Source organism: Melospiza georgiana, chromosome 6 (assembly GCF_028018845.1).
Source record: "Melospiza georgiana isolate bMelGeo1 chromosome 6, bMelGeo1.pri, whole genome shotgun sequence".
NCBI lineage: Eukaryota > Metazoa > Chordata > Aves > Passeriformes > Passerellidae > Melospiza > Melospiza georgiana.
In genome coordinates this window covers 58210227-58224783 of record NC_080435.1, presented here as the reverse complement: position 1 = coordinate 58224783, position 14557 = coordinate 58210227, and the positions used below count along the sequence as shown (strand labels likewise).

Genomic DNA, 14557 nt, shown 5'->3' with positions numbered 1-14557 from the left:
CGGTGTGTCACGTCCCCACGGCCGCGCGGCGCGGGCGCCCCTCCCGCGGGGGAACCGCTGCTCCCGAGCCCGCCGGGTCACGGCCCCCGAGCGCCTGTGGGGACTGGGGCGGGGATGTGAAGCCCCGCGCCTCGAGAGCGTCCCCGGGATCTCTGGGCTGTGGTGCAGCGGCACCAGCCTCGCCGCTACTCATCCCGCCCGAACCCGCTCATCCCCGCGGGCTGCGCCCCGGGATCACCCAGGGATGCGCTGCTCGGAGAAGCATTTTGTGTGTGGACCGGGCTCTCCCTCCACGGCGTGGGGGAGCGGGACAGCGCTCAGGGCGGGTAGAGCGAGCGCTCGTCACTGACAGGTTCGCCGCACAGAGCGGCACCACCGGGAGCGCAGCGCGGCGGGAGCGCAGGCGGTCGGGGCAGCCCTGCTCCCTCACGGGCAGCACAGGCAGCTCCTCACTGCATGGGAGCGCAGGGGGTCGGGACAGCCCCGCTCCCTCACGGGCAGCGCGGGCAGCTCCTCCCGGCACCGAGGTCGGGACAGCCCCGCTCCCGCACGGGCAGCTCCTCACGGCACCGGGGAGCTGCCCGTGGAGTGGATTTTGCCTGTGGAGCATTTTGCCTGTGGACCGGGCACTCCCTCCACGGCGTGGGGGAGCGGGACAGCGCTCAGGGCGGGTAGAGCGAGCGCTCGTCACTGACGGGTTCGCCACACAGAGCGGCACCACAGGGAGCGCACCGCGGCGGGAGTGCAGGGGATCGGGGCAGCCCCGCTCCTTCACGGGCAGCACAGGCAGCTCCTCACTGCATGGGAGCGCAGGCGGTCGGGACAGCCCCGCTCCCTCACGGGCAGCGCGGGCAGCTCCTCCCGGCACCGAGGTCGGGACAGCCCCGCTCCCGCACGGGCAGCTCCTCACGGCACCGGGGAGCTGCCCGTGGAGTGGATTTTGCCTGTGGAGCATTTTGCCTGTGGACCGGGCTCTCCCTCCACGGCGTGGGGGAGCGGGACAGCGCTCAGGGCGGGTAGAGCGAGCGCTCGTCACTGACGGGTTCGCCACACAGAGCGGCACCACAGGGAGCGCACCGCGGCGGGAGTGCAGGGGATCGGGGCAGCCCCGCTCCTTCACGGGTAGCACGGGCAGCTCCTCCCGGTACCGAGGTCGGGACAGCCCCGCTCCCTCACGGGCAGCCCGGGCAGCTCCTCCCGGTACCGAGGTCGGGACAGCCCCGCTCCCTCACGGGCAGCCCGGGCAGCTCCTCCCAGCCCCGCCCGGCACGGGCCGTGCGCAGGCGCCGTGCGGCTGTTGTGGTGCGGGAGCGCATGCGCGGAGCGGCCGCGGGGTGAGCGCGGAGCCGGAGGGATGGACGGCGTGCCGGGGCTGAAGGAGGACTGCGAGGAGCTGCTCGACGCCTTCCAGCAGGCAGACACCGTCCGCTTCGAGCGCTTCGCCGAGCTGTGGAGGGAGCGCCGCTTCCACACCATCTTCTAGTGAGGGAGAGGGGGATGGTGGGATGGTGTAATGGTGGAGATGGCTCCCGGCCGCCCCTCAGGCCGAGCCGCCCCTGCCCCTCTCCTTCCCCTCACCTTCCCCTCGCCAGCCCCGCAGCCCCGGTGCTGTTTCCCCCCGGGCTAGGCCAGCCTTAAAGGAGGTGTGAGTGAGCTGTGTGCCCCCTCAGGCCTGGCTCAGGGAGAGGGTTGCCTGGCTGGGCTCTAAAGAAAGTTCAGAGGAGCATCGGTCCGTCTGTGATGATGGAAGAGAGTTTTAAATTCGGGGTATTTCGTGCATTAGGAATGTGTGTGGTTTGAGCGCTGGCTCCGCAGGGAGCTTGGTGCGATCCTCGGGAGATTTAAAAGTGTAATCGCAGGGCGTGCATGTTTGAATCAGAATATCCTAAGTTGGAAGGAACCCACACGGATCATGGATCCATGCCCTGTACAGGACACCCCAAGGGTCACAGCCTGTGCTGAGAATCTTGTCCAGACTCTTGTTGAACTCTGCCAGCTTGTGATTCTTGGGGTCATCCTCTGCAGGGCCAGTAGCTGGACTCAGTGATCCTTGCAGGTCCCTTCCAGCTGAGGACATCCAATGATTCTCTATTTTTAAAACATCTAAAGCTTGTTTCTGCATTATGGATTCTCCTAAAGCCTGCAGTTTTATATTTACTTGTTTTAACATACTGCTTTTTTTTTGTTTATTTGCTTTAGTGGTAGAATAAGAGCTTTGGAGAGGAATAAGATCACAAAGAAGACTCTGGATGTGGCCCAGCAGTACTTCTTTCCCCCCTACTCCTTCCAGATCCGAGTTGGTGCTCTGTACCTTCTGTATGGGCTCTATAATGCCCAGCTTTGTCAGCCAAAACAAAAGGTAATTGTTCCTGAGGTTTTATTCTCAGGAGATGCTAGGCATAAGATATGTGGTACACTGCTGTCTGCTGTGTTATCAGAAATGGTTAGGGCATTTCCTCTTGCCTTCTCAACACAAAAATACTTAGAAGCTACTGGAAAATGCAGGGACAGAGAATGTGTTCTTCAGCTGTAGGGTGAACCCCATTACAGGCTGAGTTACTCTTCAGAATTCCAACAGAATGGAGACTGAATTATTTCCACTTGCTGTTAACCTGAAAAAGAATTCATGAAAGGGTTGAGAGGGTGAATGACACCCTCCTTGCTGCTTTTAGGGTAGGAGACCAATATCTAAAGGAATTACAAACTCAGTGCAAGGAGAAGTGGCTTGCTTAGGAACTCTGTGATGTATGTTGAGTGCACGTGCAAAATTGAGTCCAAATTCTTTAACAAAATGAATTAGAAGTAGTCTACAATGATGCCATGATGGCTCATATTTTGACCTCAGAGGAATCAATGACTTTTTATGAAGATGAATTTAGGCAATTTTAAAGCCACAGCTGTAACAGGGTACAGGAGTTATCCAGAAAGTTAAGCAGAAAGGGAAGTGGGCAGAGTGGAGAAAGGAAGAAACAAGGGAAAGAAAACATTTATGAGCATTTCAGTGGCAGCACAACTTGGTGTGATTATTGTTTCCTAATCACAAGTGGAGGGGAATGTCCCAGGTGCAGACTATTTTTCACACACTTCAGAATGTGAAGAATGAATGTTTTCAAATGTCAGAGAGGGCTTGTGTTCCATGTCACTGCCAAAGAAAGTGGCATAATAATGATCTTAGGTGCACAAAATGATGATGGCAATAACAGATGTTATGGTGGGATCCTTTCTGCAGCTCTGGACATGCAGGTGTTGTCTGCAGTCAGATCAGACTGTAGATCACAGTGGTCAGCTCAGTTAATTTTTATGGTTGAAGTATTGGTTTAACAGTATGTAACTCTTTTGTTGCAGATCAGAATTGCACTCAAGCATTGGCCTGAAATCCAGAAATTTCAGCTGGATCTGCTTGATGCCCAGCACTATGATGCAGTCTATATCTTCAGGAGACTGAGACTTGCCAGAGCCTTCCACTTCACAGCAATGCCAAAGCCAGTGAGTTATTACATTAATGTCTTACATTTTTAAACAAAATACCCTCATCTTTCAGTGCCTGACAGTTCAACAGCAGTCATGGTCAGCTCAGCCTTGAGGCCACTTAAAATGCAGTATGTGTGGCTTTACAAAGGTAGGTGATGAAGAGCTTAGAGGATGTTTGAATGCTTCTCACCTGAAAATAGTTTTTAGTTTTTCAGTCTCTGATGTTCCTGATGGATTTGAAATGTCTTACCAGTTGGGGAAATTAGTCTAGTGGCTGGATTAAATTCTTAACTAAACAATAACTTGTGAAAAGTGCTGCCTCTGAGCATGTGACAGCAAAGCTGTTTGTTTTATGTGGTTTTATGCCTTTCAGTATCTCCCATCTCCTGATTGTTGGATATGCAGTAGGAATTCTCAAGAGGAAGTGCCATTTAAAGTTTTCTTTTATGTTACAAACATTTCCTCTTGTTTTAGCTGACCTACAGAACTAAGAAGAAGATTGAGAAAAATGATTTTAAAGAAGAATTTAAGGACCCAAGTAATAGAGTAAACAGCCTCATCACTAATGATGTATTGGAGGTACAGTAACTTTAAAATACAGATTAATCATTGGGGTTTGTTTTGTTTTAATTTCTCTGTTGTCCAAGAGCTGTCATTTCTCTAATCAGCAGTCTTGTTCTTTAGTGGAATGCAGACTCAGGTAATTACCAGACACTCAGAACTGTGGCATTTAGTTTGGAAGAATTGTGGTACCTTTTTCAATACTGAAATATGCTCTAATGTTTTGTGGTTTTGCCTCAGTAAGATGTAAAAGGGTGTAAATGGTTCATTGTCACTTAGAGAAAAATGGAAAAGGGGGGAAGCATGTTTGTTTTGATACATCTGCAGGTTGCAGCTGGAGGATTGATACTTGTGATAATATGAATTTACTTATCTGCAAGTTCATAGCCTTCTCCCACCTTTATTTCTCCTTTCAAACATTGAGGTTTTTATTGTATGAAAAATGCATTTGATTTTTATTATATGATGCATTTATTATAAAAACCTGAGTAATTCAAGTGAGGTAAAAGTTCTTATATAGAGCCAGGTAAAGGTTCTTAAATCACTCAGTGGCAGAACTTTCTTTGCATGTTTCTTCATTCAAATGTATATCAGCAAGGTTGAGTGCAGTGGTAGAGAAATCTGTGAAGTAAAATGTTTCCTCCAAAGAGATGAAAATGAACCACAGTATCAGAATCACAGTGGTCCTGAATCACCTTCTTGGTTTAAATAATATAAGATACTCTTTCTTCTTTAGCTTATTTGGTGGGTCAGTTCTGGTTTGCAGGATTCCTTGGCTCTAAAACTCAAATAATCTAACCACAATCAGTTTCTAACATTCCTCCTTGTCCAATGGTCTCCTTAGAATCGTTTCTATAACCCTGGGTTTGTACATTGAGGACCAATATTGCTTTACTGCTGGAATCTTTTTTTTTTCCTGAAAGACACTTTTTAAAAATTAATTTCAGGAACTGATGAATATTCACGACCACTACCAGAAAATGAAGTGTGTCATTTCAGCTGACAAATCCCAGCCAGACAAGGCCCTGAGCTTGATAAAAGATGACTTTGTGGTTAATCTCAAGGACATAACCTTGGAACATCAGGAATGGCAGCAGAACAGAATGGTAGGTACTACCAGCCACTGTGCTGTGGGGCCTTAGCAGGTCGGGTGAACATGTTAGAGCTGGATTTCTTGGTGTGATTGCATCTCAGACTGGAGGAGAAGGAACTGTGACACTGAAGGCATGCAGTGTGTGAAACCTGAGGCAGGGATGGGGTATGGAAGAAATTACTTGGGGATGGTCTTCCCTCTGGGATACCACAACAGACTGCTGAGAGGGAAGCCCTGATAGTTTGACCTTATTAAATACCTCTGTAACACATTCTGGATCAAAGAAAGGCCACAGTGTAAGGGACATGTAGAAAATGGGCATGTGTGTAGATGCTTGTCTTGTTTTTTACAGTTCTTGGCTTTTAGCTGTCTTGTATATCACAGATGTTCAAAGAAAAACACTTTTTTTCCCCACAGAAATTACTCCGAAATGCTGCAGTAGTTCCTGAAGCAGAAGACAAAAAGAAAGAGGAGACTTTGCTAAAATCAGAGGTGAGGAAGCTTTGCTGCGTTGCACAGGCCAGATCTGTTCATTTTTTGACTTCAGATCTCAGGCTAAGCAGTGCAGATCAAGTTTGATAGTCTCAAAATAAAGCCCAAGGACAGCTGGTGGTGCTGGTTCCATGGGTTTTGTTTTTAACTCTCATTGTTTTGTGTTGAGCTGGGAGCATTCACTGCTGTGACAGCTCTTACCTGATCACCATAAAAAGTCTCTCTCAGGTGAGGAGGGAAATGAGCTGTATTTTCTCAGCTGGACTCCTTTACATTTCCTCCTGGAGTTTCAGCTTAAGGCAATATTCTTTTTTTTTTTTTTTTTTTTTTTTTTTTTTTTTTTTTTTTTTTTGCTACAAAATTGTCTCATGTTGTACTTATCTGCTTTGAATTTAGGTAAGATGTGAATTTTCAAATTTCAATCCTCCTGGGCTTTATAACAGTGATGGCAACCAAAATTATGCTCTGTCTTCTAAATGAAATTTTTTTCCTTGAAGCACCATTTTGGTGGCATGGAAATTCTGTAGAACTAATTATGGAGTTACAGCTGTAGTGAGCTATTGCTCAAGTGGTTGCCTGATGCAGTATTTCAGTACTGCTAGAATAGAATAAGAATGTTTTCTGACTGGACTCCTGTTTCTTTACAGGGTTCTGAAAGAGCAAATGCCCTGGCCAGAATCAAATACAAGTCTTATTCTGCAGTTGTTGAGGTGGGTATCAAAATTGCTAATGGGAAATGTCTTTATTTTTCAAGTTTTAAGTACCAGTTTAATGTAAATGTTGGGTCTAAAAGGAATGAGTTAAAACTGCACTCTGTAATTCAGTTTTTGAATGTTTTTGTTTTCCTAACACAACAGGGAAACCCAAAGCTCTTATTCTTGTTGGACAATGCAGATAAGGCCTGTGCTTGGGGGATTTTCCTTTACAGGATATCTTTTAATATCTCCTCTCTGTTTAAGTAGATGGAGTTTTAACAAGATGTATAAAAATACCTGAGAGTTTAATTGCTCAGATTCTTTGTATCTTAGATATTGGAATCTTGGAAGATGCCTGTGAAAATGGGACTTGGGAGTTTAAAGTCAGTTGCAAGTTCTTGAAAACTTTGTTTCAGTAGCTTCTCCCTTAAAAGAATATTGTTGGTTTGTCTTTCTTAGCAGTCCTATGAGAAACATCTCACCTTGCTTTACAGAGCAGCAGATTTGGAAGTGTTTCTTTTGTCTTGGGGGATGCAGCATGGCATGGGTTGGTAATAACAGAATGGATTGGGAATTAATGAATGTTTCATTATTTGCACTTTAGGTTATACACCCATTAAATCATAGAAGAGCATTGTCCTGTTAAAACTGAAGAACTGCAACTACTGAGGGTCCTCCCTCCCTCTTTCCCCTTCTATCCCTTTTCCACCCTGACATTAAGTTGATGCTTTGGTCCCTGCTGGTTTGACAAGTGACCCACAGCAAGACCTGGCTGTAGAAATTCAGTGGTTTTGTGTCATTCAGGTTTCCAGATCCAGGAGACATCGGCAAGTGCAGTTGGACTCCTCTGAATCAGGGCCCAGTTGTGGGAAATCTCCAGGTCGAAGTAAAAAAGGCAGCAGGACACCTCAGCCAGCCAGGAGAGGTTCTTCAGAAGTTAGAGGTACTTCTCCATTGCCTCCATGAACCTGGGGAGCTTGCAAAATTTATCCATTCCTTTGCTAGCTGGGTTAAGTTTTTCTGTTATCACTGAGAAATTCCCTTTCCTAAGGAAATTCTCTTTCTGATAGCCAACTTTTTAACCGATAGAAGTTGCTCTGCTGTCCAAATTTTTTGTTTACTCCTTATTTGTTACAGTTTAAATGAAACTAAACAGCAAAATGGTTTTGAATTGTCTTTATTTTTTGAATTGTCTTTACTTTTTCAATTGTTAAATGTTGCTGTTGATCACTGAGAAAGTACTTTTCCTAAGGAAATTCTGATATCCAACTCTTCAACTGATAGAAGTTGCTCTGCTGTCTAAATTTTTTCTTTACTCCTTATTTTTACAGTTCAAATGAAACTAAATAGCAAAATGGTTTTGAATTGTCCTTACTTTTTGGATTGTCCTTACTTTTTGGATTGCCCTTACTTTTTCAATTGTCTTTTCACTTTTTCATTTGTCTTTATTTTGAAGATGGGAATTTATTTTCAAAGTTCCACACTCAGTTTTCAGACTTGCTTAGCCTCTGCTAGGGAAAAAAGAGTTACTGAGGAAATGAATCCCTCTTCAGAGGTGAGGATTAGGCAGTGTTGCCTTTGCTTGACTTTAAAAGAGCAGATGAAGTGTTTTGGAGCAGTAAGGGCATTGTGAGTTATTGAACTGAGTTGGTAACTAATTTGCTTTAAATTGATAGTGTTAATTACTTGTTATTGAAGGTTTCTTAGTGAGCCATATGGAAGGTACTGTGAAAAGCAGGTTTGTCTGCAGCATTTGACAGCATCTCAGGAGAGCAGCAGTGAACAATCTTTTAACTGCTGGATGAATGATGCAGAAGCAAAAAAAAAGCTGACAGTTTTTCCTCAAAATCTGTGTGCAGGTGAAAAGCAAGTGGCAGAGGAAGCTGTAACTTGGCATATCGGGATGCCAATAATTGTAGAAGAGGACTCAGAGGAAGGAGGTACAATGATTGCAATTCCAGCAAACCAGTGACTTGGTTTTTAATATCCCTTTAATATTTGGATCATGTCTTGCTGCCTTGCAAAAGCTAGCTTTGGTTTTAGCCTGCAAATTTTTGCATGAAAATTGAAACTTTAAAACTCCATGGCAAAGTCCCCAGAGTAATTTTTTTTCTGCATAGATTTCATCATAGTGTGTCCAAAGTTAAAACACACTATGTCCAGTTTAAAGCAATCTTATTCTTCTGTAATACAAGTTTGTCTTGAAGAGTTCCATGGTGCAGGGAAAAGTGACTTTTTTGGTCAGAAGTGTTCTGGTAACTCTGAACTTTGGAGAGAAGAGCCCTTGCTGCCCTCACCTTTGTTGAGGGGAGGGAAGGTTCCTCTCCAGCCTTACTTTGAGCTGGGCAGTGTTCCATGGATTGAGCTCCAGCACAGCAATAGCATCCTCTGCTGTGCTGGAGGTTATCTGACATTGTCAGGGCAGGACTCTGGGAACTGCAGCAGGGCAGTGAATGGCTTTGCTGTCACTCAGGTTACTGGAAATAATGTAATTTTAATTGGGAAGCAAAAAGAAAGCAGAATGATGCTTCTGCAGAGCAGCTCCACTGTAAGTTTTGAGCAATGTTGGATGATACTGAGCTGCTCTGCAACTCAGAGGCTTCAAGGGTCTGTTCTCAGCTGCTTGAGAACATGGCTCAGTATAAAAAAACCTTCTGTAGTAAATTACTATCCAAAATTGTATGTAATGGAAGGATATGTAATACAAGGGATATTTAATACAATTTAATACATTTAAATGTATTAAAATACATTTTTGGTGACATTGTATATTTATATTTGCTGTTTTTAGAAGCAAAGGAGCATCCTGTACTACGGAAGCAATATTACATTCTCTGGTCACTTTTATTTGTAGACATTAGGAATTCATTCAGTTTTAAATGGTCACATTGAAGGTGCTGTGGAGCATTTAATATTGTACTTTGTTTACTTTCCCTTCACTTGTCCACTTGCTGTGGATAAAAAGTTTCTTTCTAAATTAGGAACATTCTCCCATTTCTCAGAATTTTCCAGTAAATTCTGAAGCATTAAAAATCCCCATAAGCAGTCTCTTCAGATATTTTGTGACTATTCCATTGTCAAATTCACAACAAAATCTGAAAGGTGTTGGTGAGGAGCAGAAAGGTTTTAAGATGGAGTAAGTTTTCAAGTACAATATTAATGGAATTTCAGTTGATACTTTGAATGACAGTGTGCTGTAGAATCCAGAAAGATTTTTTTTCATATTTAAAAATCATGGGGAGAGGGACTGGGAGGGGATCTCAAGAGCTTATCTAATTAATTTCCTGTGCTGGATAGAATTCATTCTACTTGAACAACTCCCATGAGGGAAGATGGATTTAAAAGCTTGTAAGAAACCCTTCTCTTTATTTTCTTTCAGAAGTATCTCTCCCCAAGAGGAGAAAACGACGTTAGAGGATCCAGTTGGAAAATATTAATGTTAATTTTAATGACAAAATGAAAATGTCAGAGGTAACACCAAGTGCTTGCTTTGGATACCTTTGAACATAACAGAGGTGTCTGGGACCAGAAGCACAGGTGATGCTGGAAGGGATGCTGGCAGTGACTGGGATACTTCAGCTGTCTTGTGGTGCCTTTATCCACCTGGTGAACACTTCTTGTGGGAGACTGAAGTTGCTGTGGCCTGGGTGAGCTGGAAAGAGAAGGCTCAGAGAATATTTGTCCATGTAAGACATGTCTGTAATCCCTTATCTCTGAACATAAGGTTATTGACTGTTGGAAATTAGTACAATAAATTATTTTTCATGCTTGACTTGCTCAATTTTATGGTGTGTGAACTTCACTGCTTATCATGGTTTGATCCCACACGTGTGGAAATGAACTTGCTGATAAGCTTTTTGTTGTGCCCTGTCTCCAGCAGATCTGGAGTTACTGTGTATTAAAATGGAAGGAGGTAAAGGGTGTTCATTAATTCTGCAGATAACCATAAGCTGTACAAGGGCAGGACTGGAATTCAAAATGATCTTTATAAATTGGAGGGGAGTGAAAGAAGTGGGTGCAGAAATAAGCATGGATCTCAGCACTGAGAACAGGCACAGCATGGAGAAATATTTGCTTGGTAACAGTGCAAGTTCAAGAAGCAGAAGAAGCAAATGGACTGAGAATCATCAGCTGGAATGTTTTCTGTGAACACTGAAACCAGTAGAATTTGTGTCACTCAGCCTTGGAAGGCTGTAGCCTTAAATATCCCCCTCTGACCACAACAGTTTAAGAGGAATGTGGAGTTACTCTCCTTGGAATTTCTCCAGTTGATCACAGCTGTTCTTTCAAGAAAGCCAAAGGAGTTGTGTCCTTTTCTTCAAGAGGAAATATCAATTAGAAATTTGGAAGATTTTGAATACAAAAAGAACCTAATTTGAATTAATTTGTTTGGTAGTATGACTGCCAAAGGCCATAGGAATTGAAGTGCTCTTACCTAGAAGAAAAAACATTTAAATGGAGATACAAATGGTTTTACTATCAAAGGTTTCCTTATTAAATGTGTTGGTTGGCAAGGAGGAATGGGCCAAAATGGGGTTGGACACTGGAGAAGCTGATGATGAAGTGCCAGAGTTGCACTTGACCTTGTTAATGAGAGAAGAGGAAACACTTTGTAATGAAGCCAAATAATAATAAACCTTACTGCACTGTAAACTGAACAGTCACACAGTCAGTTGAGTAACCAAAGTCTTGATAGTCTAATCCAAAAGTCATTATTAGCCCAGATCTAATTATTATAGAAAAAGAATACTTCTACACAGAGTATAAACCCCTATAGCAGTAACAACACAGTTAAAGTCATCATGCATACATTTGATTTCTACTTTTTTTTCTGGTTTATCATTCACTCTTCCTTTTTGGCCTGAGGTTGGGCTAAGGCTGTGGATGGTTCAAATGTGGTCTTGAAAGGACTCATCTATAGCTGTAAATGTTTTGGAGGTATCATTTCTGTAAAGTTGGCACAGTTTGGTTTTATTTGGGTTTTCTGACAGTGCTTTTCTATTACCTGCACAAACCCTGCCTCTGTGCATTTCTTCTACTTTTTGATGAGCAGGTACAAAAAAAACAAAAGAGACCTCAAAAGGAAACTTAATCAGACTATTTTTGCTGAGGAACATGTTTAATACTGTTCCCTGCAGTATTCACTTTTTCACAACGTGACCATCTCATTTACCTCTCCTTATACCTTTGAGCCATCCCAAGAGCTGAATAAGTGTGGAATTTGTCACAATTTTTGATCCTCAGTGACATGAGTCCTCCCTGCACTCCTCTGCAAATGGTGTACAAAACATGCAAAGGCTTGGCTTGGCACAAGGATGGGTGCATTCAACTAGAAGTTGTTTTCATATTGTAATAATGAAAACAAATGTTCTGTAATTTGTTTATAAAAGTACATAGATGGAAAATGGAAGTCATGATTAAGAGTAAACTTAGAACTGCTGTCTATATGCATGGTGATGTTTCAAAACAGTAATCCTGAGAATTTAGAGGCAGCTGTAAGCAGAGATTCACAATGCTGGTGTAATCTTTAAAAGAAAACAATCCCTTGCTGCAGTCTGATGGGCAATTACAGGCTTTGAAAAACAGGAGAGGGACTCCCTAAAATGCTTCATTGAAGCAGGCAGCTGTCATTAAAAAAAACCCTTCAACAATAATTCTGGAAATCCAAATAGTAATAGTAGTAGTAGACTTTCTGAGATCTAATTTCTCTCCTGGTTGTGGCCTCAGCTACTGCAGTGGTTAAAGTCTGCAAGGAAATTTAATCTCTGTAATGCCAGCCTAACTTCCAGCTGTGCTGGTGGAAAGGAGTGAGGCCATATGACAGTGTGTATCTGGATGTTGTTTTCAGAAATAAATGGAATAAATATGTTTTGGCTGAAGCTTCTCTGAGGTAGATGCACAACTGTCCATCCAAAAGTAATCACCATTTCTTTGGCAAAGGTGGAAGATCCTCTTAGTGGAGGCTGGAGCCAGTGCTTGGTGTTTGCAAGGATAATGTGGGTGATGAAAAACAAAATACACCTAAAACACCTGGAGGTGACATCAGTTTACAGAATCACAGAATCAGTTATCTTGGAGAAAACCTCTGGCATCACTGAGTCCAACTTTTGACTGATCACCACCTTGTCAACCAGAGCACGGCCCTGAGTACAATGTCCAGGCTTTTCTTGAGCACCTGGAAACCATTTAAGTGAAAGTATACAATATATTTTTTATTCTTATTATTCAAGCAACCAACGAGATCAAAGTAAATCAAAGTAAGTGTAAAAGACTGGGCAAATTAAGCTCAAATACCAGCTCAGGAATGCTCCTGTAAGCAGCTGTGCTCAACCTGCAAGGTTTTTGCACCCTTCAAACTGAAGTTGAAATAGCAATATGGCAGTAATGTGAAAAAAATTCCAAATGCTATGGGTGACAGTGGAGATCTTTGTGTACAGCTTAGTGTCAATGTAGGTATCACCTCTAGAATAACTGGAGAATCCTGCAGTAAAAGGGATTTTGCTGTTTGTTATAAGGCCAGATTGTTTACTGTGAAATTCTCTTATTGAGTGAATTTGTGTTGCTACTAATTGCACATCCCGACCATAGAGAGCAGGGAGAAAAATGAATTAATCACCATCTGCATCAAGACACATTACAAAGCTGGAGAGACACTTCCACTCATTCTAAACCCTTTCTTTTTCAGACTAAAATTAAAAGCAGTCTGCTTTCCTTTTGTTTTTTGGTTTTTTTTAGGATTCTAAAGGTAGACCTGATCCTAAAGGACTAAAAGATACTTCAAGGTTTATTCTGCTGTTATACTTAAATGTCTTATGTAACTGGGCTCTATGCAGAGTGTTTGTATTCTCTCATCACATGAGCCCTGCATAGCAAGTTTCTTCAAATGACACTGATATTTTATCCCTTCTTGTCTGGAGTGTTTCATTTTGAAGTCCATTCTGCCTCTGGAGTTGCCTATTTAGATTTTACAAAGCTTGCTAAGTGGCTTCCTCAGCCCATTTTCATCTTGGTCCTCAAATCTGGGCACATGGTTAAGCCAGATAATGGAATATTTCCCCCCTCCATGTGCAGCCCAACGTTTGGAAAAGGAAATCCTGGAATTTATCAGCTGCAAGGAATTTAAAATGTGCTAAGCTCTGTCATTCTCCTAGAACTTAGGATTTAGAATTGTAGAAGGTCCTGAGATGAATGGGACCTACAACAATCATTGAAGTCCAACTCCTGGCCCAGCCTGTGCCATCCCAGAGTCACACCCTGTGCCTGAAAGCCTTGTCCAGATGCTGAACTCTGTCAGCCTTGGTGACCAGAGCCCTGGGGAGCCTGTTCACCCTGAGCACCCTTTGGAGGAAGAACCTTTCCCTGATATCCAACCTAAACCTCCCTGACACAACCTCAGGTCGGTCATTTCCTCAGGTCCTGTCACAGAAGGAATCAGTGCCTGCCCCTCTCTTCCCTCAAGGGGAAGTTGTACACTGTGATAAACTCTCCCCAAGCTGAGCAGACCAAGTGACCTCAGCTGCTCTTGTGTGGCTTCAGCTCTGGGCCTTTCACCATCTTCATAGCCCCGGGTCAATCTCTCTGCTGTGACACAGTTTGGCTGTAAGAGAAACCATCAAAGGAGCATTACCTTTCAGCCAACAGACACCAAACTGCTTCCTCTTTAGTCGCAGCAATGTAAATCTGGGAAATAAGGCAGGACATAACCATCAGCTGCTAAGGGTTGTTGGAGATGGGGAGTAACTTGGTTTTTGTTATTTAAAAAAGGGTTTTGAAAAGTGAGGCAGCAATTAAACCCGAGAGACAGGCTCGGTGCACCTGCTGAGCAGGTGATTCTGACACAGGGCTGGAGCTGTCACTGTCCATCCCGCTGGGCTGGGGGCTGCCCGCTGTGCTCAGCCCAGTCCTGAGCACCATCCACAGCCACGGTACAGCATTTTGGAAGACTCAGCCAAGCCCCCAAGCCGCATTTCGGGGTGCGATGTGGCCGAGCCCCGTTTCGCGGTGCCGCCCCGGCAGAGGCAGCGCCGCTCCCTCCCGCAGCCCCGCGGGACCCGCGGCCGCGCCCGGCTCCCCCCGCTGCCCGCGCCGGGCGGGGATGCAGCGAGCGGGGCCGAACCGGCGGCACCTTCCGCGCTGCCCATCGCGGGCTCCGCTCCACGCCCAGCCGGGCCCCGCCATGGCCACCGACGGTGAGTGCGGGCGGGCCGTGCCCGGGCGGGGGCCGGGATGCGGGATGAGGGATGCT

General features: G+C 44.5%; 1 protein-coding gene across 1 annotated transcript; it reads left to right on the top strand.

The window, feature by feature from the left end:
* The first annotated feature begins 1322 nt into the window (after positions 1-1322).
* On the top strand, positions 1323-10084 carry SNAPC1 (small nuclear RNA activating complex polypeptide 1). The gene is made up of 10 exons (XM_058026221.1): positions 1323-1482; positions 2200-2359; positions 3346-3486; positions 3946-4050; positions 4980-5138; positions 5543-5617; positions 6265-6327; positions 7117-7255; positions 8172-8252; positions 9692-10084. The coding sequence occupies exons 1-10, from the start codon at positions 1355-1357 to the stop codon at positions 9724-9726; spliced, it is 1086 nt and encodes a 361-aa protein (XP_057882204.1). The 5' UTR covers positions 1323-1354; the 3' UTR covers positions 9727-10084.
* Positions 10085-14557: the final 4473 nt, after the last annotated feature.